The sequence below is a fragment of the Lampetra fluviatilis genome, chromosome 27 (assembly GCF_964198595.1).
Source record: "Lampetra fluviatilis chromosome 27, kcLamFluv1.1, whole genome shotgun sequence".
Classification (NCBI taxonomy): domain Eukaryota; kingdom Metazoa; phylum Chordata; class Hyperoartia; order Petromyzontiformes; family Petromyzontidae; genus Lampetra; species Lampetra fluviatilis.
In genome coordinates, this window is record NC_136301.1 from 4,143,119 (window position 1) to 4,169,331 (window position 26,213).

At 49.5% G+C, this 26,213-nt stretch overlaps 1 protein-coding gene and 1 long non-coding RNA gene across 3 annotated transcripts in view; one reads left to right on the forward strand and one right to left on the reverse strand.

Annotated features, from left to right (window-relative positions):
- Window positions 1–5,062, forward strand: part of LOC144942313 (liprin-alpha-2-like) — a 67,205-nt gene extending 62,143 nt beyond the window's left edge. For both annotated transcript variants that reach the window (XM_078869098.1, XM_078869099.1), the window contains exons 31-34: window positions 1,331–1,399; window positions 2,235–2,400; window positions 3,492–3,559; window positions 4,811–5,062. In XM_078869098.1, coding sequence (XP_078725224.1) covers window positions 1,331–1,399; window positions 2,235–2,400; window positions 3,492–3,550 — 294 coding nt within the window. In that variant the 3' untranslated portion in view covers window positions 3,551–3,559; window positions 4,811–5,062. The remainder of the gene's footprint in view (window positions 1–1,330; window positions 1,400–2,234; window positions 2,401–3,491; window positions 3,560–4,810) is intronic.
- Window positions 5,063–14,621: 9,559 nt separating this feature from the next.
- LOC144942315 (uncharacterized) overlaps window positions 14,622–26,213 on the reverse strand; it is a 64,810-nt gene continuing 53,218 nt past the window's right edge. Inside the window, exon 2 of the long non-coding RNA XR_013639358.1 lies at window positions 14,622–15,523. This is a non-coding gene — a long non-coding RNA (uncharacterized LOC144942315). The remainder of the gene's footprint in view (window positions 15,524–26,213) is intronic.

Here is a 26,213-nt window from a genome sequence, read left to right on the forward strand (position 1 = left end):
TTTTTGTTTGCATTCCGACCGCAGGTATTGTGGTCAATGCAAACATGACTCCTCGTAAAAAAAGGTGTCAGTTTTGTTGCCAGATAAAGGGTAAACAACCAATTATATATATAAAAAAATCGGTTCCAAAGAAATGAGGTTTCACTCTAGATGATGATTTAAAAGTGCATAGCTTCAGTAACTTCCGAACATCGGATGAAAGAGCGTTCCAGACGGCCGCAGAAGCGCATCATACGCACAATTGGGAAAACGTGTATAAGCACACACATATGCAGGTCTCCCCCGCCTGCTCCCCCCCACCCCCCGCCTTGGCAGGACCCTCCTGCAAAACAGCCTTAGAGACTCAGTGAGCCTTTTCTATAATAACAACCATAGAGCTTTTACACTATGAGACCTCCTTTACCAGTGGCAAAATATAGTAATAGGTTGTTACCCTTTCAACTGGTACAAAAACTGACACCTTTATACAAGGCATCATGTTTGCAATAACCGCAACACCAGCAGTCAAAATGCAAACAAAAAGAAGATGATGCCTTTTGGCGTCATCTGGTCCAACACCAATGGAGACTAGGCTCTAAGAAAAGCTGTCTCGGGTGTGGACCAATCAACTTCAAGGACAGTGCATATCATTATCATCATCAGAGTTGTTTCTTTTTGTTTGCATTTTGACTGCTTGTGTTGTGGTTATTGCAAACATGACGCCTTGTATAAAGGTGTCAGTTTTTGTACCAGTTGAAAGGGTAAAAACCTGATAATTGGTTTTTTACCCTTCTATCTGGCAACAAAACTGACACCTTTTTACAAGGAGTCATGTTTGCATAGACCGCAATACCTGCAGTCATAATACAAACAAAAGATACAACTCTGATAATGTATGCACTGTCCTTGAAGTTGATTGGTCCACACCCGAGATAGCTTTCCTTAAAGCCTAGTCTCACATGGGTTGGACCAGATGACGCCAAAAGGCGCCTTTTGAGACAAGGCTCTAAGGAAAGCTGTCTCGGGTGTGGACCAATCAACTTCAAGGACAGTGCATATCATTATCAGAGTTGTGTTTTTTGTTTGTATTATGACTGCAGGTATTGCGGTCTATGCAAACATGACTCCTTGTAAAAAGGTGTCAGTTTTGTTGCCAGATAGAAGGGTAAAAAAACAATTATCATATTTTTACTGGCAAATGAGGTTCTCATAGAGAGGGTTAAAACCTATTACTATAACGATGGAGCTGAGTGGCTAAAATAAAAAATCCGCGATTTCAACTCGGCGGCCTCCTGAGCACGGTCGGCGAGCGCCAGCGACTGAGTTGGACTTTCTCCCTCGTGCGTCGCAGGCCAGACAAGTCCTGGAGAGGGAGTTCAACAACCTCCTCGCGCTGGGAACAGAGAGGAGGTTGGATGAGGTGAGTTCCGCGGACGGGAGACCCCCCCCCCCCCCCCCACCGGCCGTGGCATCAAGCAGCGCGACGGGAATCTTCCGGGAGGACGGCCGTCCGTAGCTGCGCCCTCTTCTCCCGATGCTGATTGAAGCCCCGTGCCTGCAGAGAGCTTATGCAGATTTCCTCGTCCGATCGATTGAACAGTCTAACCGGCAATCGGCAGAGCAATCGATTACTCATATAATCGTCACGGTGGCTCTGGTTGCAACCGGTCCGTTAGGGCGTTGTCCAAAACGTCACGATTGCCTTTTGGGTGAGGTCACGTGACGGTCTGGCACAATTTAAGCCGTGAAACCCTCCACCACCCGACATAGCCAAATTGCCACGCATACAGGCAGCTTAACTTGCTGTAGCTTTGTCAGGGAGCATAAATTGAGCCAGATCATTGCATAGCCTAACCAAATCAAAACTAAAAAAATGTGAATCACGACATCGGCTGGAAAAACCGACCCGTCAAGAGGTCAACACATCGTTCCCGCTACACGAATTTCCATCCAGCATCTCTCGTCCTCCGACTGAGTGGAAATCTCGTGTCGGGCTCAAATTGGCCCGCGACCGTTTCGAACGACAGAATTGATGCGTCTCGCCTGTGAAGGATGGAACTTATTGAATTCCCAGCCCCATCGCAGTGTGGGAAGGGTCACCGTGACGGTGCTTGAGCGTGCCATTTGTTGGCACGGGACACGTCCACCCGACTTCATCTCAGCCGGTATCATCGCCGTCGCTGCCGTCGTCGTCGTCGTCGTCGTATCGTCGTCGTCGTAGCGATCGCGAGGGCGGTGGTGCTGTTGCATTGCAGCACGCGCCGTCGTGGCGCAAGCGCTTCCGGCCGAAGGACGCTCACGCGCTCTCGCTGCTCGCCGGCTCCTCGGAGACGCTGCCGCCCGGATTCCGCGTCGCCTCCTCCGTGGGGCCCCCGCCCCCGCCGCTCCCCGCCGGCAAGCCCCTGCCCCCCGCGCCCGACGGTAAGGCTCGCGCGGGCGCACGCACGGGCACACGCACACATGCATAATACGCCAGAGGTCGCAAACGGGTTTTGATTCCTTACCCGTACCCGGCCGCACCAGGGTCGCAACCGGGTACCCGCGCTCGTACCCTACCCGATACCCGGCTACCCATACCCGGCCGGGTATCGGGGAGGGTACGGGTACGGGTACCCGATTGCGACCTCTGGGATGAAGCCATGTTGCAGGCGCGGGTGGGTTGATTCTAGGAACTTGAATTGTGAGAAGAGACAAGACGTTGGGAAATGAGTGACAAACGGTGACTCACCAGTGACTCACGGCCTACCCGTACCCGTACCCGGCCGCACCAGGGTCGCAAACGGGTACCTGTACCTGGCTAGGTACGGGTAGCCGGGTATCGGGTAGGGTACGGGTATCGGGTACCCGGTTGCGACCTCTGTAACACGCACGGGCACACGCACGTACACGCGGGCACACGCACACGCGCGCATAACACACACGGGCACACGCATGGGCACAATAACAACAACAACAATCAACAGACGTCGTTTGCTGCCGAGCGGCCGTGACGTCACTACACGGTGCTTGCGTCAAGCTGGGTGCACTTTGAGGCGATCGCGAGTGAAGTTCTCCCCTGCCGGCAGGAGGTCACGGGACTGACCTGGCCGATAAACGTCTGGCGGCTGACCGACATCGGCTCACGCGAGCCGGACTGCCGATGAGACATTGGATGTCAAAACCGGTCTAGGGTTGTGCTTGTGTTGAACCAGTGCCAATTGTGCACTCCCTGGGGACCGTGTTGCTGATGGGATGTGTAAAAGTACTTGTTTTTATGATAATGGGATCACAGTGCTGGATTAGTTACTCTGATTTTAAGAGAGGGGGCGGGGGGGGCTGTGCGGTGGACGCTGGCACACTCGGACATCACCAACTCGTCCTTGCTTCCCGATGTCTCCCGGTTGCCTTGATCTGTCTTGCGCGTCCGTCCACTCGTCCTGCTTGATAGCGTGCTCGTCCCAACGGTGCGGAGAGGCGGCCTCCTCGTAAAACGCCGTTCCGTTTTCTCCACGGGCGGATTTTGTTTCTTCCAGGCAGCTCTTCGGGTCCTCAGAGGATGGACCCCTCGGCCGTCCGCACATATTCCTGCTGAAGTTGCCCGGTACGTGTTCTCACTTCCGCTTGCTTCTTTCTTTTTCATTAATTTGCAGCGCGCACCGTTTTCGTTCACACTCTCAAGACAGAGAGAGAGAGAACGATTCGGAGGCGTGGGAAACTACGGACGAAGGCAGCCAGAGCCGGCACCAGTCATTGCCCAAGCTCTGCGCTCCTACATTAGGGTATTTGGGCGACTCCATTGGCGACCGCTTGTACGTGTGGGAGGGAGACCCGGTGCACAGGGAGAAAAGCCACCGAGGGAGGGAAGGAGGGGGGGGTAGTTCTCTCTGTGGCCCATTGACGTGGAATCCAGTTCGAAGTTCACGCCCCTGCTGCAGAGGTCGCAACCGGGTACCCGATACCCGTACCCTACCCGATACCCGGCTACCCGTACCCGGCCGGGTACGGGTACGGGTAGCCGTTTGCGACCCTGGTGCGGTCGGGTACGGGTACGGGTAGGTCGTGAGTCACTGGTGAGTCACCGTTTGTCACTCATTTCGGGTAGGGTACGGGTACGGGTACCCATTTGCAACCCTGGTGCGGCCGGGTACGGGTACGGGTAAGGAATCAAAACCCGTTTGCGACCTCTGCCCTGCTGGCTGGCTTGCCCTACCCTGGCAAGCCGCGAGATGGCGACTTTGGCGCGTGTGTGTGCGTGCGTGGTGCTGGACACACACCCCTCGTGTGCCGTGCCCACCTTGATTGATAGGCGCTCGCTCAGTTTTGATTTGAAGCTTTCGTGACTGCAGGAATCCATACTCTTTGGTTCTTTCGGTAAAGTCACGTGGGTAGAAAATAAAATGTTTTATTTTATTTTACCGGAAGAACCAAAGAGTATAGGTGCTCGCTCAAAGCACTTGCCCCGACAGTCTGTTCAGGCTATAGGGGGGGATCTTTGTCTTTTGTGTGTGCGTGTGAGTGCGTGTGCGTGTGTGTGTGGGGAGCGGTGGTGTAGCGGTTAGCGCGCTGCGCTACGAACCTGGCGACCCGGGTTCGATTCCCGCTCACGGCAAACACCAGTGACGATTATCTGAAGCGGTCCTGGGCCTCCCCTAGGTCGACTCAGCCTCAAATTATGAGTACCCGGTGCGGTGTGTAGTAAACATCGCCACTGGGGAGACAAAGGCGGCCAGGCGTGGTTGCTGGCCCACCCAGCCCATCGTGTGCTGTGCCGGTCTTAATAGGTGCTCGCTAACAGCACTGTTGAAGGCTACACGGGGGATCTTGTCTGCGTGCGTGCTGATTCACTTCGCAGGTGAGCGGCTCCCAGACGCGCGGCGCGACCAAGGATCCAGGCAGGGGAGCGGCGTACCGACGAATCAGCGTAACGTCAATCAACCGCCGACATTTAAACACACAGACACACAGACACACACGTTTCAAACGGGACAACAACAACAAAACACACAGTCGAATTTATCGGCACCGTCGTTTTATTTACTTTCGGTTGCGTTTGGAAGCGCGGATCACAAAAGGAGGTGGAGGGCGGTGGGGAAGAGCAGGAAATGAAGAGGGTGGCGGTGGGAGCGGTGAGAAAACGAAAGAAGAGATGGAGGAGGAATGAACGGGGGGCAGCGGGGGGATGGGGGGACAGGGAGAGACTCTGTGGTGGCCAGGAAGGTGGGAGGGGAGAGAATGAGAACAAGGGTGATGGAACAAGAGGGAGAGAAGTCGCGAAGGTGGCGGGGGGGACGTGAAATCGACGAGAAGATGGGGACGGTGGGGGGTTGGGGGTGGGGCGCGGTGTAGCCAGAGACGTGGACAGCATCGATGGAGGATATGGGATGGGGGGATGGGGGGAGGAGGCCAGGAGGAGGCTCTTGAGCCGTAGACGTGGAGCCCGGCACCTGCTGAGATATCCTGGGTTCCAATCCAGGTCTCAGCAACTGCCTGCCGTTAATCCGGGTTCGCAAGTGCGGCAGCTTGACTTAGCCTCAGCTCGCTCGCTCGCTCGCCGGTGAATGTAAAAAAAAGAAGTTGAATCCGCATCGCATAATTTTGGCAAATACTCTGAGAATTTTTCTTTTTTTTAGTTTTGGTCCGGCCACGCGATGAACACCCCTGAGAGCGGGGCGTGTGGGACAAGTGGATGAGAGGTCACTTGATCGATGGACCTCGGAAGTAGGTCCGCCGATATCGCCTTCCGCGGGCCGCTCTGTGACGCGCGGAGCGATGCGCCCTCTCTGATCTGCGGAGGGTTGCGAATGTATTCTTCGTCGCGTGGCGGCGATGGCACAACCGGGATAACATTCGGGAAAACGAGACCAAAATTAACAATCTGAAATTTACGTAGAGGCGGTGGTACATGATGACTTGCAGCAGACGCAGGTGACGAAAACGAAGGCACCCTGCTTCGATAACGATTCACAGCGGTCGGTATACACGCCGCTCCTATAGCACAAGGCTCTCGCGAAGGCGCCGTGATTCGCGGGCAGAGTTTCACGGCAAGAGAGCGACGCTGCCGTGTGTGTGTGCGCGTGTGTGTTCGTGTGTGTTCGTGTGCGTAGTCTCAAACGAGTCATACTCTTATACACTATAAGAACTCCTTTACCAGTGGCAAAATACAGTAGTAGGTTTTTACCCTTTCAACTGGTACAAAAACTGACACCTTTATACAAGGCACCATGTTTGCAATAACCACAACACAAGCAGTCAAAATGCAAACAAAAAGAAACAACTCTGATAATGGTAATGATATGCACTGTCCTTGAAGTTGATTGGTCCACACCCGAGACAGCTTTCCTTAGATGTCTCGGGTGTGGACCAATCAACTTCAAGGACAGTGCATATCATTACCATTATCAGAGTTGTTTCTTTTTGTTTGCATTTTGACTGCTTGTGTTGTGGTTATTGCAAACATGATGCCTTGTATAAAGGTGTCAGTTTTGTACCAGTTTAAAGGGTAAAAACCTACAACGAGTCATACTCTCTTCGGAACGACGCCGCGTGGATCTTTGAACGGCCGCTGTGAGTGCAGCATGTGGCGCGTGTTTTTTTAATGTTTATTTTTTTATAATTATTATTAGCATAATTTTTTTATTGTTTTTAACGGTTCATACGCCCGCAGCAATAACCAGGGCGGCCTGTCGGATACAAGCCGCGAGCCTCCGCAAACGAGCGGCGAACGACGCGGCCGCCGCTGTGCCCACGCCGTAGGGTTTCGTAAGATCGGGGAAGACGCGGAGGGAAACGGACGGCGGAGGAGATGCCGGGAAGGCAGAAGGGGCCAGGGAGGAGGAGATGAGAATAGGAAGTTGAAGAGGAACGTCCAGGAGCTGGAGTTGGACGTTGAGAGAAATGAGGGAGGACACAGAGATGGTGGACGAGGATGCTGAGGAGGCCCGTGGAGCAAGCCGTTGGAGGACACACGGAAAGTTAAATTTCGACTTAAAGCTTTCATGACTGCAGGGATTCATCTTCTTGGTTCTTTCGGTAAAGTCACGTAGACGCTGTCTCCCCGACAGACCTGGTCTTCACCTGAGGACGGCTGCTTGCGTTGTGGCCGAAACGTCGCGAGAATTATTTTATTATGTTTCATTTTTATTATTTTATTACTTCCCTTCTACGTGACTTTACCGAAAGAACCAAGAAGACACGGAAAGTTGTTTTGCGGGAGCTGCGGACACAGTCGGTCAAAAAGTAATCCGGAGCGGGAAGTTTGGGGCTCATCCTAAGGAAAGGGAGGGGAGCGGGTTTCTCCTACAGGCAAATGTGGCGAGGTTCAATTCGTCGTCATCCGCCGTTACGTTTCGGAGTCGGCGCCATTCTCGCAGCGCAGGGCTAATCGCGCCGCGTCTCACGGACGGGTAAAGCCTGCGGTTGTTCGGCATTCGAGGGGGGCGATGTCGCGACGACGACGATGTCGCGGTGTGGCTCCTGCCCCCCCTACCTCCCCCCAGCCCCGTTGTGAAAGTACCAAGGGGGGTGTCGTTTTACAGATTTCGGCAAAAACGGTGGAACCGTGACGCCGGCAACACGTGGTCCACTCACGGGATCCGTAACGTCCCGCTGTCAAGCAGGCGGCGCTTTGTTGTTTTGCGGTTCACGATCCGCGCGCCGCAAGTACTAACCGGGGCGGCCGCCAGGTTCGCACCGCGAGCCTCCGTGACAACAAAGCGGCGCTCGGCCGCATCACCCCCCTCCCCCCACTCCGAAAGCAATCACATTTCACCGCTCAAATGATGCGTGGGAGATGACGCGCAACATGAGATGCGCACGATGTGTTGATGCCAATTCGAGTGAACAAAGCTACAACGGAGACGGGTAAGGGAAAAGAAAAACCGAGAAAGGACCCACGTGACGTAACTCGATACGAGGGAGAATCCGAACGAGTGAGGGGAACATTTTAAGCGACGGAGCTGAGAAGAGACAAATGGCACAAATGATTCGACGGGACGGCGTGCAGATGCAAGAGACGAATGAGACGGTGCAAACAGAAAAGCGTGGAAACCAGATCTGAACAATATAAACGTATACAAGTTATTTACGCAAGGTGCCACGCACAACACAAATGGAGACGGCTGACGGGAACGAGAGACAAAGCCCACGAGCCCAACAGCGCCAAACGAGATCGAACAAATGAGACAGTAGGAGTGAGACCGGACAAAGTACAGCACGTGAGACAACTAACATCGAGCCAGAACAATCACAACAGACAATAGACAGACAATAGACAAGACAGACAATAGACAATGAGACAATAGACAGACAATGGGACAATGAGACAATAGACAAAGAGACAATAGACAGACAATGGACAATAGACAATGAGCCAGACAATAGACAGACAATAGACAATGAGACAATAGACAGACAATAGACAAAGGACAGACAATGACACAATAGACAATAGAGAGACAATAGAGAATGAGCCAGACGATACAGAACAAGCGGCCGTGAGTGCGATGCGACGAAACGGGAGTGATTGTTTCCCGGGATGGCCTCGCGATCTGGGATCATGCGAATCGGTCGATTCTCGGAGGTGGCGAGCGAATGAACCAGTGCGTGGTTGCCGTGCCTCACAGACAACCCGTGGAGCCGCGTGGAGCCGCGTGGAGCCGCGTGCGGCTGGGAGGGCTCCCCTACTGACCGTCACCCTAAACCAGGGGTCGGCAACCTACGGCTCCGGAGCCGCATGCGGCTCTTTGCGGGCTGCTTCTTGACGATATGTACGTATGTACAGTATGTACTCAGATGCATTGCGGCTCTTGAAATACTGAATTTTGTACCGAATTGGAAAGAAATGGCTCTTCTTGTTATTTGGTTGCCGACCCCTGCCCTAAACCATCAAACAAAAAAAAAATTATTTTGATTTAAAGCTTTCGTGACTGCAGGGATTCATATTCTTGGTTCTTTCGGTGAAGTCACGTAGAAGGGAAATAAGAAAATAATAAAAATAATAAACAATACAAATTATCGCGACGTTTCGACTGCAACACAAGCAATCATTGATTGCAATAATTGATTGGATTTTATTGTTTTTTATTTGTATTATTTTATTTTTTTCCCTTCTACGTGACTTTACCGAAAGAACCAAGAATATAAAAAAAATTTGTCTTTGTTTACCGGGTTAAGGCCCCACTTGGCTACTACTTTAACAGGGTGCTTCAAAAATTGTATTCAACACTTCTGAGCATTTGCTACAATACCACGCGAGAAATCTGCCTCCTCCGGGCTCTGGAGACCACCTGGAGAAGATTCCAGGCACGCGTTGACAAGGGGAGACTCGTTGACTTTTTGAAGCTATTAACGTTACATTTGTCATCATATGTTACAGCGTAGTATTATCCGTTAGTTTCCCATTAAACACGAGAGTCCCATATAAGTGTTCGCATTTTTTGAAGCACCCTGTATGGTAGCGTAGTTTAGAAGCGACCTGGCCATCACGGATGACGAAGAAGCTTACCGACATCACGTGGCAAATTCATAGCAGTCGCCAAACACTATAAACGCGTGACGTTGATTCTCAATGTAGATGAGAGGGGGGGGGGGTGGAAACCAGTGGAGCCGGAGAAAAATCGACGCGACCACGGGTGAGAGGGAAACGGCGCGCAAACTCCAAATATACAGCTGCAGGCGGCAGGGTAGGGTTCGAACCCACAACCTCCTGTATACCAGGCGAGGTTGTTAACATCTCCTAGTCACCGTGATGATGATGATGAGAGAGAGACACGCAAACTCCAAATATACAGCTGCAGGCGGCAGGGTAGGGTTCGAACCCACGACCTCCTGTATACCAGGCGAGGTTGTTAACATCTCCTAGTCACCGTGATGATGATGATGAGAGAGACACGCAAACTCCAAATATACAGCTGCAGGCGGCAGGGTAGGGTTCGAACCCACGACCTCCTGTATACCAGGCGAGGTTGTTAACATCTCCTAGTCACCGTGATGATGATGATGAGAGAGACACGCAAACTCCAAATATACAGCTGCAGGCGGCAGGGTAGGGTTCGAACCCACGACCTCCTGTATACCAGGCGAGGTTGTTAACATCTCCTATTTACCTGTCCTGCAGAGAGTGTGAGCGAGTGTGTGAGTGTGGATCTAGTGTGTTATTTACCTGTCCTACAGAGAGTGTGAGTGAGTGTGAGAGTGTGGATCTAGTGTGTTATTTACCTGTCCTACAGAGAGTGTGAGTGAGTGTGAGAGTGTGGATCTAGTGTGTTATTTACCTATCCTGCAGAGTGTGTGAGTGAGTGTGAGAGTGTGGAGTCAGCGTGTTATTTACATGTCCTACAGAGAGTGTGAGTGAGTGTGAAGTTAGTATGTTATTTGCCTGTCCTGCAGAGTGTGTGAGTGAGTGAGTGTGTGAGTGTGGATCTAGTGTGTTATTTACCTATCCTGCAGAGTGTGTGAGTGAGTGTGAGAGTGTGGAGTCAGCGTGTTATTTACATGTCCTACAGAGAGTGTGAGTGAGTGTGAAGTTAGTATGTTATTTGCCTGTCCTGCAGAGTGTGTGAGTGAGTGAGTGTGTGAGTGTGGATCTAGTGTGTTATTTGCCTGTCCTGCAGAGTGTGTGAGTGAGTGTGTGAGTCAGTGTGTGTGGAGTTTGAACATTCTCTCACTGTTGTGTGTGGGGTTCCTCCGGATTCTCGGGTTTCTCTTCCATAGCTGTAAAAAATGAAAGACAAACATTGTAATTGGTATTTGGCAAATACCCCAAGGCTTACAAATGACCTGCACATTACTCAATTGGGTATCACACTGAGTAGCATCGTCCATCCCGCGCAGCGAAAACCTGGCAGGACCCTCCTGAAAAAACGAGTCTTGAGACTCAATAAGGATGATATTATTTCCTATAAACAAGAACCATTCCCTGGTGTCATGCAACTGCTGAGTTCATGGAAGGTAAATCCTCCGTAAGTTGACAATTTCTCTATGAAATGTAAAATCCACATCCTCTGAAGTTCTGTACCGTACGTATATTACTTTAAACACGTGCGCACCATGAGATATATATATATGTCATAGCATTCAAGGTAATTTATTTGCGTATAACGCACTGCATAGACACGGAGCGAAACCCTTTCACGGGGTTGATGACAGTGATCCTGGTCTGCAGAGTCGGTGGCGTTCCCGCGTGCATGTGTTGTGTGTGTTGTATGTGTTGTGTGTGTTGTGTGTGTTGTATGTGTTGTGTGTGTTGTGTGTGTTGTGTGTACACTGTGTATCATAGATGCTCTCTTCTTTCATCCGAGCAGAGCTCCGTGCGGAGTGTGCCACACGTTTGTCTTCAATGGAAGACGTACAAAACATTAACGAGGATAAAGGCCTGAACGTTTGCAACAAAACCTGAAAAATTCTCGGGGGGCGGGCGGGCGGGGCGGGGCAGGCGGGGGGGGGAGTAGAAAATTCGTTCGTTTCAGGAATTCGCCGTTGAGAAACGCGAAATGAAGTCACAAATTGTAGTTGTGGCGAGCGCTTCGGGGAATCGTGCTCCTTCGCCGCTGAGACGCGGTTGAAATTCATCTGGGCGTTTGAACGTTTTTACGCAGACGACGCCGATGACGGCGATGGAGAGGGGGGCTGGGGGGCCGGGGGGCCGTAGCTCCTCGTCGTCGTGAGCGCGCGCGCGAGCGATCAATCGACGCTTCGGGGGTGTGGCCGCGCGCGTGCCGCTCGCCACCATCGAGCGGTGGATGACGTTGCGGGCGGCGGGTTCGTGTCTTCGCTTTTTTTTTGTTACTTTGGCGCCGTGCGGTCAAATCGTCGAGCCGTGCGCTCGCTCGCGTCCGAAGGGGGCCCGCGGCGCTCTGATGGACCCACGCGCTGCGGCGGCGGTGGTGGTGGTGGTGGCGGTGGTGGGGGTGGTGGTGGTGGGGGTGGTGGTGGGGGTGGTGGTGGTGGTGGTGGGGGGGGTGGTGGGGGTGGTGGTGGTGGTGGGGGGGGTGGTGGGGGTGGTGGTGGTGGTGGGGGTGGTGGGGGTGGTGGTGGTGGGGGTGGTGGTGGTGGTGGGGGTGGTGGGGGTGGTGGTGGGGGGGGTGGTGGGGGTGGTGGTGGTGGTGGGGGTGGTGGTGGTGGTGGCGGTGGTGGGGGTGGTGGTGGTGGTGGTGGTGGCGGTGTTGGGGGTGGTGGTGGTGGTGGCGGTGTTGGGGGTGGTGGTGGTGGGGGTGGTGGTGGCGGTGGTGGTGGGGGTGTTGGCGGTGGTGGTGGGGGTGGTGGCGGTGGTGGTGGGGGTGGTGGCGGCGGTGGTGGTGGCGGTGGCGGCGGTGGCGGTGGTGGCGGTGGTGGCGGGGGTGGTGGTGGTGGTGGTGGGGGTGTTGTGGCCTCAATGCCTAAACATTCTTGATTTGAAGCTGTTATTAACCAGGTGAAACCTTCACTGGTTATGGTTGTTCCATCATGTCTGCCGGGTACTTGTCTATTTTTCCGAGTTAATTTCCCCCCGCATCCCCAGCGTTTGGCATTGTTGCTGCATTGGCATTGTTGCTGCATTGACATTGTTGCTGCATTGGCATTGTTGCTGCATTGGCATTGTTGCTGCATTGGCATTGTTGCTGCATTGGCATTGTTGCTGCATTGGCATTGTTGCTGCATTGGCATTGTTGCTGCATTGGCATTGTTGCTGCATTGGAATTGTTGTTACATTGACATTGTTGCTGCATTGGAATTGTTGCTGCATTGGCATTGTTGCTGCATTGGCATTGTTGCTGCATTGGAATTGTTGCTGCATTGACATTGTTGCTGCATTGGAATTGTTGCTGCATTGGCATTGTTGCTGCATTGGCACTCATGCACCGCCCGTGCTTCTGGTGTTGTTGATACACTTGGGCTACGCCCATCCACAAACCCTTACAAACAGTTGGCCTTTAGAGGCTGACTCCTTTGCCAGATGACGACCGCTTGTGTTGCGATCGAAACTTCGTAATTTGTTTTATTTCTAACTACGTGGCTTTAATCTGTGCACAAATACTTAGCTGCGTTGTGGGCGTTCAATTCGCTCCGGGCTGATATGTTGATGGTCAGATGCGCAGTGTCGTGCCGTCGAACGGCGATCTTTAAACAATTCAACTGCCTCACCGCAATTATTTCGTCGATAATTATCCCTATTATTGTTCATCTGCAACGTCGCTTTGCGCAACCCGACGTGAGTCCGATGTCCCCCTGGCCTCTCGCATGAGGATGCTTGACGCATATTCTTAGGTTTTTTCGGTAAAGTCACGTAGGTAAAAAATTAAAATTAATAAAAGTAAAATAAAAATCACGACGTTTCGGAGGCAAACACAAGCCTCCGTCTTAAGGTGGAACCGTCACAGCACGATAGCTGTATCAAGTGAGAGAAACGTCGTGATTTTTATTTATTTTACTTTTATTAATTTAAATTTTTTACCTACGTGACTTTACCGAAAAAAACCTAAGAATATGAATCCTTGCAGTCACGAAAGCTTCAAATCTAGGATGCTTGACGCAGTTTCGGGCAAAGCGTCGCGTATCGAATCGAGTCGAACCCCGGCGGAGAGCCGCGTCCTCCCGACTCACCACGCAGAAGCCTCAGGCGACAGCCCTCGGCGCGCCGGACACTCGTGACGCCTTTCGCCTGCGTCGGGTGGTGGAGGGTTTCACAGCGCAAACACGGCCCGTTCATTACGCGGCCTGACCCCAAACAAACAAACAACAAACGTACGTTTTTACCAATCGCGTTCCGTTTCCACTCACTGTCCGTGTCTCACACTTGATGACGATTGCTTGTGTTGCAGTCGCAACGTCGTGATAATTTGTATTTTTTTAATATTTATATTATTGTATTATTTCCCTTCTACGTGACTTTACCGAAAGAACCAAGAATGTGATCCCTGCAGTCACAAAAGCTTTAAATCGAAATTTTATGTTTTATTTTTATTATTTTATTATTTCCCTTCTACGTGATTTTACCGAAAGAACCAAGAAGATGAATCCCTGCAGTCACGAAAGCTTTAAATCGAAATTTTATTATGTTTTATTTGTATTATTTTATTATTTCCCTTCTACGTGACTTTACCGAAAGAACCAAGAATATGAATCCCTGCAGTCACGAAAGCTTTAAATCAAGATGATGATGTTGATGATGATGGGGTGCCCGAGGCCACCCCGCGGCCGTGAGTTGAACTCACGCTTTCATAATTGAAAGCCCACACTCTACCAACTGAGCTGATACGTTATTACGTTCACCGATTGTTGACAAAATAGTGAGAAAATAAATTGCGATATTCATTTAAAATAAAATTTTAAAATGGTGACGATGCAATGACAGCATATGCATGGTGCTTAATTTTTTTTTCCCAAACACTTATATGGGACTATCGTTTCTAATAGAAAAATAACAGCTATTACACTGTAACATGATGACATATGTAATTCTAGATTTGAAGCTTTCGTGACTGCAAGGATTCATACTCTTAGTTCTTTCGGTAAAGTCACGTAGGTAAAAATGAAATTAAAATCTACTTGTATTTAAGAGCTTGCATCTTGAATCCCTGCCTCACTTGATGCAGCAAATCTGGCTGTGACGGTCCCACCTGATGACGGAGACTTGTGTTGCCTCCGAAACGTCGTGATTGTATTATTTTATTATTTATTAATTTAAATTTCATTTTTTACCTACGTGACTTTACCGAAAGAACTAAGAGTAGACATATGTGATGTTAAAAGCCTCAGAAAGTCAAAGAGTCTCCACTTGTTCGCCATCGTTGTCAACGCGTGCCTGGAATCTTCTCCATGTGATCTCCAGAGCCCGGAAGCGGCGCATTTCTTGCGTGGTATTGTTGCTAAACTATATACAGTAAAACCTTGGATTGCGAGTAACTTGGTCTGCGAGTGTTTTGCAAGACGAGCAAAAATATATATATCAATTTGATAAACGAGCGAGGTCTTGCAATACGAGTAGTACGTGTATACGCTTTGTCTGCCGAGCGTGACGTGATCACAACTGATATACGAGTGCTTTGATATACGAGTGCTTTGATATACGAGTGCTTTGGATTACAAACACGTGTCCGGAACGAATTATGCTCGCAAACCAAGGTTTTACTGTACAACCCTGCACCCGTGTGGCGCCACCACGGGTAGTGGAGTCGAGTCACGGATTTCATTTACGGGAAAAGAGAAGGGAGGCTTGGGGCAGAAGTCCCCACAATGGACAACCCGAGCACGGCACGAGATGAGCAGCAGCAGCAGCAGGGGGAGAGGAGGTGGATGAGGAAGAGGAGCGCCGGGCAGGAAGGGGAGGGGGAGGAGAAGGAGTGACCGGGCCAAGACGTCAGGGATGATGAGAGGGTTGGTGATGGTGATGATGGAGAGGGGAGGGAGCGGGGTGCAGGGGGTGCCTTGCCCCCCCCCCCCCACGTGGTCAAAGCTACGAATTGGGGCCCCCTTGACAAGCGCCGTGAACGCCCCTGCAGCGTTAAATGTTCGAGACCGTGAGCGTAACGATGTGACAGAGGTCGCAACCGGGTACCCGATACCCGTACCCTACCCGATACCCGGGTACCTGTACCCGGCCGGGTACGGGTACCCGTTTGCGACCCTGGTGCGGCCGGGTACGGGTACGGGTAGGCCGTGAGTCACTGGTGAGTCACCGTTTGTCACTCATTTCCCAACGTCTTGTCTCTTCTCACAATTCAAGTTCCTAGAATCAACCCACCCGCGCCTGCAACATGGCTTCATCCCAGAGGTCGCAATCAGGTACCCGATACCCGTACCCTACCCGGGTACGGGTACCCGTTTGCGACCCTGGTGCGGCCGGGTACGGGTACGGGTAAGCAATCAAAACCCGTTTGCGACCTCTGCGATGTGATTAGACAAAGAGGAAGCCGCGATAAATCGCCTGGGTGTGACCGTGCGAGGCAAAACGAATGGCCTCTGTTTTCACAGTGGGTGGAGAGTTGGGAGGGTATTCAGAGTGGGGGGGGGGGTAGTCGGTGGGGGGCACAAAGAAGTCACGTGGTTTACGGGAGGTGTGAGCTGATGTAGATAGGGGGATGACAGAGTCATGTTACGTGTGTGGGATGCGTGCCTGAATGTCAATGTTGCCATTAGCAATCGAGTATCTTTTAGCAGAACAAGACTTGCAATTCATTACGGCTTATTAACAGATTGCTTATTTAAATGCTATATTATAGTCGGAAGAAAATCAAACACTTTAAAAAAACACGACGTTATTTCGCCACCGATATTTCTGCGTAAACCACTCGCTGCAGAGAACGCGAAAAAGATGCTCTCTTATCCCGCGATCGCCGTCGATATTTTGCACAAAAACACCTCGGTCAATTGAACAAGAACGCCGCGTTGGCGGTGGTACACGAAGCACAACACATTGCCCCGTTCTGAGACAAGGGACGTTAATTATAATACATACATATATATTTTTCGATTTAAAGCTTTCGTGACCGCAGGGATTCATCTTCTTGGTTCTTTCGGTAAAGTCACGTAGAAGGGAAGTAATAAAATAATAAAAATAAAACATAATAAAATAAAATAATTCTCACGACGTTTCGGCCACAACGCAAGCAGCCGTCTTCAGGTGAAGAATGAGACACTACCAAGCTTGGAGCTTATATATAAGCTGGGTTGGAGGTGGAAGAGCACCTTAACAAAAATAATGTGCATATGAATATGCTAAATTCCTATTCATATGCACATTCTTTTTGTTAAGGCGCTCTTCTTCCACCTCCAACCCAGCTTATATATAAGCTCCTAGCTTGGCAGTGTCTCATTCTTCACCTGAAGACGTCTGCTTGCGTTGTAGCCGAAACGTCGTGAGAATTATTTTATTTTATTATGTTTTATTTTTATTATTTTATTACTTCCCTTCTACGTGACTTTACCATACATATATACACGTTTTCCTTTTAGGGCAGTGTTCGTGACAAATGTGTTGAGTGTTTTTTGTTGTTCGTTAAGCCCGGTCGCCCCAACATCTCGGCGGCGATCGGTTGCGCAACTCGGTTGCGTGCAACGGACGGCTTTGCAACCGGTTGCGGGCCGTTGCGCAACCGGGGGCCGTGGTCTCCGCGCATGTTATTGGCGGGGGGAATATTTTCCCTCGGAGTTCGGGCGGCTACGGCTGATGCAAACGAAGCCCTCGTTACGTCGCGTGGGATACGGAGCGGTGATGACCCGTCAGACCCATAATTGTCGCTTTGTCTTCGCAGCCGTAGCGCCGCGGCTTGCTTACTTAATGGGTTAATTGCACACATCTCGCTACTATGTAAACACGACATCTTGCAGCGATTCGCCTAATAGCGAACGCAAAATGAGTAAAGTCAGGTTGGGGGGAGGGAGAGAGGGGGGTATTAATTAAAAAATTTGCTTAACAGTCTGGCCTTAGGCGTCGCTGTGTGCAACAAATAATATCTAGACATTAATTGGCCAATAGCATCTTAATATATAGAGGTCCGCAGAGCTTGGTGGAGGAGGTGGGGGGTGGCGGGGAGTTGATGCCGGCGCACCGCATGGCTGTTGCCTCTCCCTCTCGGTTGTGGTTCATCCTCCTGGGGCCTCCGCAGCAGCGCATTTACACGTTGACGTTCTGATTACGAATCAATGTCTTTAGCACGATGTTTCCAGGGGCGGAGGGAAACGTGATTCGGACGCATCTCCCTCCGCCGAAGTGAGCAACGAGGCAGAGTTCGCTTGCTCCGCCGGCGTTCGCACCGAATTCTCGTGGATACTTTTTTCGTGAGCAGCCCATCGTTGTCAGCGGTCAAAAGGTCAGAGCGGTGTCTCTCCGTTACAAATTCGTGATGAAGCGGCATTCATTGTCTAGCAGTGGCCCTGCGGCAGTGTGGGAAGTTCCTCCACTTTTCCAGGGGGCCGGTCAATCCCCACGACAAACCGCTGTTGTTGGGTTCCCGCAAAGTGGTTTCCAAATTTTCACCGACGCCGAAAAGATGAGAAGGCTTGAGTTTGAGCCCGGACCAGGGATTTGAAGTCGTAACCTCGTGATTGTGAGTCAAGCACAATGTACTATACGTGTGTGTGTGTGTGCGCGCGTGTAAATGTCGTTGAGTTTGTTTTTTTGGCTCGCTGATGAATTGCCTCTTCAGCCAAAGTACTTGAATCTTGTATTGTTTCTCCATCAGCCCGTGACGCGTGGTTTTCCCCACCGTGTAGAGTGGGCGGGGTGCGGGTTCCGATCACCACCGCCAATTCCCTATGGGCACAACGGGTGGCCGTAGACAACGATGGGCTTCACGCAGTGCTGACGAATCGTAATAAGTGTGAAACCCCTAAACAGTTGCCTTGTCCGTTGAACACATAGTAGGCTTTCGCGACCAATATTATCTATAATAGAGGGGGTTTTGGGGTTAGATCACGTAAATATTAATGTGTCGTTAAACCCGCCACCACCCGACACAGCCAATTGGCTGTGTCGGGTGGCGGCGGATGTAACGACACATTTATATTTACGCGATCGAACAAAACAAAAGCACCCTCTGCTATGGAGTTGCCTTGTCCTTCTGCTGCCTGGATTAAACAAGACAATAATCTAGAACTCTCAGCTCTTTTGAGTTGGTGGTCGTGCCAAGGCTGCAAAGCGCGCCGCGCCTCCTCTCGTTGTTGTTTAGTCGTCGTCTTCGCTGTCGACGATACATGTGAGCGCGTGCACATTATTGCTGGCGTGCGTGCCAGCGCGTGCGTGCGCGGCGAGACACGGCAGGCGGCGATGGCACGTCGCGGCAACGATCGACTCGATCGATTTGGAGCGGATAGGGGGAAGAACGGAGAAGGGGAAAACAGATTAATTAAGGGGGGCGATGTGACGATGCTCAACCCTGAATGTGAGCCTGCGCTGAGTGTACGATGTCAAGGTCGCCGCTTGAGACAGACGCCCAACTCGCCTGGAAATTCCATAAAACGCAACAACAACATTTGGTATCGCGAGAGTGACCTCATTTCAGAATCGGAATAAGGTATTTATCATGCAGGAGGAATCCAAAGAGCTCTAAAGCTTATTTGTTCCACAGATGTCCAGCCGGGGCACGGGGTAAGAACGTTACACCAACAAACAGTACACACACAAACAACAACAACAACACACGATAGGAGTGAAACGTCGAGGTAGAGTCCCAGTGCGTCGTGCGCGGCGCGCGCACCCGCGTCTGATGAAGGGAGCCGTTCACGGCTTGACACAGAGATGGCCAACACCGACCAAACGCAGTGGCTCCGGCTCGCGGACGAGCTGCAGCGATGTGGGAAGGCGGAGGTCAAAGTGAACCCGCCGGGGTTTGGGGTGAGGTGGGGAAGTGGTGTAAATTCGCGATTTCATGAGCGGTTTTAATCTGGCACTAACACTAAAAATCACGTTGTCATCATGCTCAGCTCTGGTGCAGAGATCTGATCGCCCCGCGTTGTTGTTGTTGTGTTGACGACGATGACATTTTCCCCAAATGTATCCCGATTATATTACACTGGTCAACACACTTTTTCTGGGATAAGGTATTCCAACGGGTTTAAGGTAATTTTGGGGTGCTGACTCCAAATCTGGCATCAGTTTTTGTCTATCACATCAGGTTTTTGAGATATCCAATATTGCAGTTTCAATAAAAACTGCAGAAGAAAAATATTAAATAAATGTGGATATCTACATAAAATGATATTATAAACACACTATCCTAAAAATACAGCACCATATTTTAACACTAAAGCAGTCACTGACTCGCAACAACTTGCAATCATAAGTGACAGAGTTAATTTCGGGTAAAATCAATGAAAATGGGGTATGCCGATAGCATAAAAATGAGATGTGATAGAGCAAATCTGAGATCAGATTTGGAATAAGCACCCTGAAATTAGTCTAAAACAGCTGCAAAAGTCCAGGCCAGAAAAAAATGTTCATTTTTTTTTGACCAGTGTTATTTTTCTTCTTGGTTCTTTCAGTAAAGTCACGTAGAAGGGAAGTAATAAAATAATAAAAATAAAACATAATAAAATAATTCTCACGACGTTTCGGCCACAACGCAAGCAGCCGTCCTCAGGTGAAGAACATGTCTGTCGATAAGACAGAGTCTGAAAGACATGTCCTAGGCTTGGAGCGTCTATTTAAGCTGAGAGGGAGGAGGAAGAGCGCCTTGACAAAATAATTTGCATATGAATAGGAATTTAGCATATTTATGGGAAATGCAGGAATGCGACTAGTGCTACTTGTGAAATGCGTAGGAGGTGAGCGGGGGGTTTTCAAAGTCATATTATGCCCGTGCATTATGCAGGATTAGCAGCATCAAAGGGAGGGGGTTGGGGTAGCGTTAATAAAGGGAAGGAATGTTTGTGCTGCAATCGGCGTCACGTCATCACTGGACAATGTGTCCACCCGAAACTCGAGCACGGGCGGCTCAAACCCTTCGTGTAGGAGAAGCGGCCCACGGAAGTGGAGATCGCAGAGGCAGCTCTGAGATCTTTTAAAATCCTTTATATTAAGTTCAATTGCTTGCTTGCTTGCGCGCTTACGACCGTGCAAATCTTTCGGTCGTTTTTTAACACACTTCCCGTGATCCAATCGAGCTGACATCTTGCACACAGACTCGTTGTGCGTGACAATTAATTTTCGTGAAATTTTTTTTCCATGACTTTACACTTTTTAGGAATATTTTTTTTATATTTAATTACCAATTGCTTAATGGTGGCAGGCAATCATCGGACCCGTAGGTGGCAGCCATCTCAAGCCAGAAGACGAGAGGACTCTAGCCACCACGCATATAAAGGATTTATAGTGAAAAACTTTGTTTTTACGGGTTAATTTATTAAATCCTTTATATTAAGTTCACTTGCTTGCTTGCGCGCTTACGACCGTGCAAATTTTTCGGTCGTTTTTTAACCCACTTCCCGTGATCCAATCGAGCTGACATTTTCCACACAGACTCGTTGTGCGTGAGAATTTATTTTCGTGAAAATGTTTTTCCAAAATTTTACACTTTTTAGGAAAAAATAAATTATATTTAATTACCAATTGCTTAATGGTGGCAGGCAATCATCTGACCCATAGGTGGCAGCCATCTCAATCCAGAGGACGAGAGGACTCTAGCCGCCACGCATATAAAGGATTTATAGTGAAAAACTTTTTTTTACGGGTTAATTTTTTCGCCTGACACGCAGCCCCACACACGCACAATAGGGGGGGGGCAGCTCTTCCCCCAACTCGCACGACAGTCAGACCGATATTTTGATTCTCAGAGAGGAAATGTATCCAAATTAACCAAGCCGAGAACCAAATTGTACGTGATCAGGGTTTCTTTTTTTTTGTATGCGGTCATCGGTGACCCGGCTCAGACCATCAACTCACTGCACTGGAGGACCCGGTTTGAGTAGCAGGTGGCTGACATCTGGATCTGAACCCAGGGCCCTCAGCGGGTTTTCTACTCGGCGCCCTGACCTCTGACCCACCCCGGCCTCACCATTGGTGTTTTATTTGAATTTAACACACAGCCGGCGCTGTGGTGTTACAACACCGCAATGTCCTCGCGTGTAACAGGTAACAACAACAGCAGCAACTGATAATTCTATCCCGTGCTTAAGGCCAGTAGTAGCCAGTAGTAGCGTCAAATTCCATCGGTGACATCTCCAATTGACCGCACTGGGTTGCATTTGCAAGCTGACGGAAAATATCACTCAGGATGGTTCGTGCAGCTGGCTACTCATCGAGCGACAAAGTTGTTGTTGTGTTGACGACGATGACATTTTCCCTAATTGTATCCCGATTATATTAGTTGTCCTGCTATCGGCGTCACGTCTAGGGGAACGGAACGGAAAGGCAAGCACAGGGACTGTTACATTCGTTCTTAAAGCCGGGGCCACGCCTGAGCAAAGCGGTTTGCACGCAGCGTAAATTGCTCACACGTACGGCGCGTCTCCGCTAACCGGTAGCGAGCAGTCGCACAGCCGGTTGCTCGGAGCAGAGACTGACCGGGCTTATATTCTTAGGTTTTTTCGGTAAAGTCACGTAGGTAAAAAAATTTAAATTAATAAAAGTAAAATAAAAATAAAATAAAAATCACGACGTTTCGGAGGCAACACAAGCTTCCGTCTTCAGGTGGAACCGTCACAGCACGATAGCTGTATCAAGTGAGAGAAATTCCCAAAAAACAGTCCTTGTATATATACTGGTTGAGGGTGGGAGGAGCCAAGGTAGCCCCTGCATATATTTTATTTCTACTATTATTTCTATTATTTTTATTTTTTTGCCTACGTGACTTTACCGAAAAAACCTAAGAATATGAATCCTTGCAGTCACGAAAGCTTCAAATCTAGAACTGACCGGGCTCTCCAGCGTCGATCTGCCCAGTGGCGATTTGTCGCAGCGACGAATTTCACCACCACCATCAAAACCACCACGTGATGCGTTTGTGCAACGACGGTTTGGGTCGTCACGTGCGCCGTCACGCGCCCTTCGATTTCCTCGCCGCGCAACGACTCGCCGGGATGTGGACAAAGCGGCGGGCGGGTGGGCGGGCGAAGGTGACGTCGCGCGATTCGGTTGCGCAACCGGTGGCGTGTGAACCCGAGTCGGAGGATGGTGCCGTTCCCCCCTCCCCCCGGTAGAACGCGGTCCCACGCTCGGACCGAGTTATTAATCACTCGGGAGATTCTCGTACACCGCCCCGACCTTGTTTAAACCAAGGACGGCGGCTGATTGATGCACCGGCCGCGACTCTTCGGACGTAAATCTAATACTCGTGCGAAGAAGTTTGACCATTGATTGATCGATCGATCGATGGGGTCGGCCGTATCCTACAGGGGGAGGAGAGACACCCCCCCCCCCCCGTTCCCGCTGAGATTTGCAATTCACTTTCCTAAAGGGTGACCTCTGGTCAGCAAGTTGACAGGTAGAATCAGAAAATTTGTTTATACTCGAGGAATCCAGTACAGGTCAGAGCGTTACAACCACAAACAATACAAAAACACAATAGGAGTGCAAAGAAGCTAAACAAATCTCTTTTTAAAAAATCTGCAAATCAAACTAAACTATTTTGTTTTATGTTACCAGTTAAAGCCCACTGAGCTATTTGGTTTACGTTTCATAAGCGACCTGGCCACCACAGATGATAGCCCAACGAAGTGTCGGCCAAATTTCGATGTAAAGCTTTCGTGACTGCAGGGATTCATCTTCTTGGTTCTTTCGGTGGCCTCAGGTGAGGACGGCTGCTTGCGTTGTAGCCGAAACGTACGTGAGAATTATTTAATTGTTTTATTTTTATTATTTTCTTATTTCCCTTCTACGTGACTTTACCGAAAGAACCAAGAAGATGAAGTGTAGTAGGCGCCCCATCGTGCGGAAATCCACGTGAACAATCGCGCGGAAGCGAATGCGACGAGTTGGCAACGCGAGCCGCCCTCTGGGGTCGCGGTCACGACGAGGAGAAGTCCCGGCGGCGTAGCCCCGAAAACCCGGTTCAAAATAACAGAGGGACTGGCCTGCGCGATGATGATGATGATGGGGGGCGCTGCGATTCTCACCAACGCTCAAATTGCGTGTTGTGTTTCGTGTCCGGAATTACGGGGTGGGTCTTTTTATTATTATTATTACATTTTTTTTTACCGAAATGGCCCTTCGCTGGAAAGTTTCGCGATTGTACAGCAACGTTGCAATGACTGGATTTAGTTTTTTTTTCATTATTTTATTTTTTTACCGTGAAAATGAATGAGAAGTAACACGATTATTCGAATCACAATCGGAATCTGTTTTGTTACATTTCATTATTTCGTTTGTCCCAAAAATCGGGGATTCGTTCAAAGGAGGAGCTGGGACATTTTGATCCTGGCGCCGACGACCTGTTGACGGCAAGGACATTGCCAAGCGAAGCGTCGCTGTTGTTGTTGTGTTTCACAGACTGCGTCTGCAATCGAATCACAATAGGGGGGGCGGGGTGGGATGATGTTGCTGCTGTGTGCAATCCCAGTCGAGTGGATTATTGGCTGGTTATTTTTCGAATCTGGCAACTCATTCCATTGTGCTGTGATGTTACGCCCAGATTTTTTAAAAAAGTATCATCCAAATTATGAATGTGATTTTGATGAGATCTGTCATTTACAACTTGGTTCAACTTGAAACATAATTCACCCATGTCCCGAATGCAGTTACACTGTCAAATAAAAACCGCGTAGACATTTAACAATAGTAATGAAGCGCACTGCTCGTTCACTGCTAAAGAGGCACGGGAAGCCACCGAGAAGTGGGGGGAAGGCAGCCAGATCCGGCGCCAACAGTTGCCCAAGTTCTGCGGTCCTACATTGGGATCTTTGGCCACCAATTGGGATATTATTTGGCCAATTTTTAGGATGCGTCTTTTTTTTTAAAGAACGTTGTTAAATTTTTTGTCCATCACCGACGTCAACTTTTCCAACGACTTTGCATTCGATGAACGGCACTTATCGGAATAACGCGAGCGAATTTGGGAAAACCTTGGCCATCGCCTCTCCTCCGCGTTCGTGGGAGATTTCTCGCGGTAATTGCACGTCACAGACAGACTGCACTTTTACAAGAACAACAAAACATTGTAATTTTTTCCAATGTTTTCTTTTTTGTAATGTAAACTTTCTGTATCACCCGCGTAGCAGAAAGCGAGCGAAACGCGATTGGTCGGTCGCCTGGTTTATGTCTCGTGCGTGTGCGTGTGTGTGTGAACGTACGGCGTTGTTATTTGTGGTTGGACCAATCGCATCGCGACTCTCAGCATCAGCTGACCACGCTCGCCTCGTCTCGATTGGTTGGAGACTGGTCTCACGTGCGCAGAACAAACAATGTCCACGACACGAGTTTGAATCTTGCGTTGGACTGGGGGAGGGTGGGGAGGGGGTAAAATAGGTGGAACGAAGTGAATAAGTGTAGGGCAGTAATTGTGAGATGATAACACGTGGAGCAACGGCCATGCCTTTACTGTATGCAGAATAATAACGGCGTCGTTAATGAGCGAGCAGATCTAACAGACAATTGACAATAACTTTAAAGTGGCAATAGACTACTTAATTTAGCATATAATAGGTGCGGGGCTAACACAGCTGGTGAACGGGAAGCAGAAGATAAACTCGTTACATTGGGGGCAGAAAACCAAAACTTTGTACAATCAAAGGAATTGAGTATCAAAGGTCACTGGCAGTAGAATAGTAGTTATAGGAAGACAGTAAACGCTGATTAGGTGATCAAAACAGCTAGATATTATTTACTTGGTGGACCGATGCGAGAAGGGGACAGATTTGCATCGCTTTGTGATAGAGGCGGGATAGTCACGCTGTGGCTGGGTGAATGGGAATAAAGTGTAGCAATGGGAGGTGATTTCACGCAGTTTAGTGACATAGAGGCAGGGTTAACGGTGTCTTAGGGTTACTTGTGCCGTCTGTGTGTTGATCTTTCTGCAGCACTGTGTTTGGAAATATGATATTAATAATAGAAAAGGAAAAAAACATTTAATACACTTCGAGCCGAAACGCTACAGTAGTAAGTTAATGATGATTAATAATAATAATACTCTTATGAACAAAAAATGAAATTAACTGTTGGTGATGCTGTTGTCTAAAGCTGTTCCTATTTTCTGGGATGATGGTGTTTTTGCCACGTGTTTAGCTGTACTTAATAATTATCTGCTGTTTATTGTAAAAACAAATTATTATACTAAATATATAATGACAACGGTGATGATGGATGATGATGATGATGATGACGATAATGCTTAACTGAAAACTCCAACCATGTTGGCTAAAACTGTTACAATATTTGTAGTTTTTACCGAGAGGTTTCCGTGTTGCTCGTCTTGTGGTTTGACAGGGTCTGAAAAAAAAAACGCCGCAATTGGATTCGAAAATTTGAAATAAAACAAAAGAGAAACGACCAACACGTGGACGTGTCGTTTTTAAATCCGGCTGCGGAGTGCGGCGCGTCTCCTTCCCAACGAGCGCGGTTGGCTACGTACGGCGCGAAAGAAGTTTAACACACAGGAAGTCCCCGACTTACGAACACCCGCACAAAAACTGTTTCCGTGAAATGTTTCTATATTTTTAATGTTGCCGAATTGACCGCCGGGCGATCCTCAGCGAGACGTAATGAGTCAGCCTGGTCCTGTGAGTCAGAGTTTGTGTGTGCGGACGTTTAATGTGCTCCGACTTACGGACCGTTCGACTTACGAACGGATCTCCAGGAACGGATTTTGTCCGTAAGTCGATGACTGCCCCGTACATACAAAGGTGCGTGT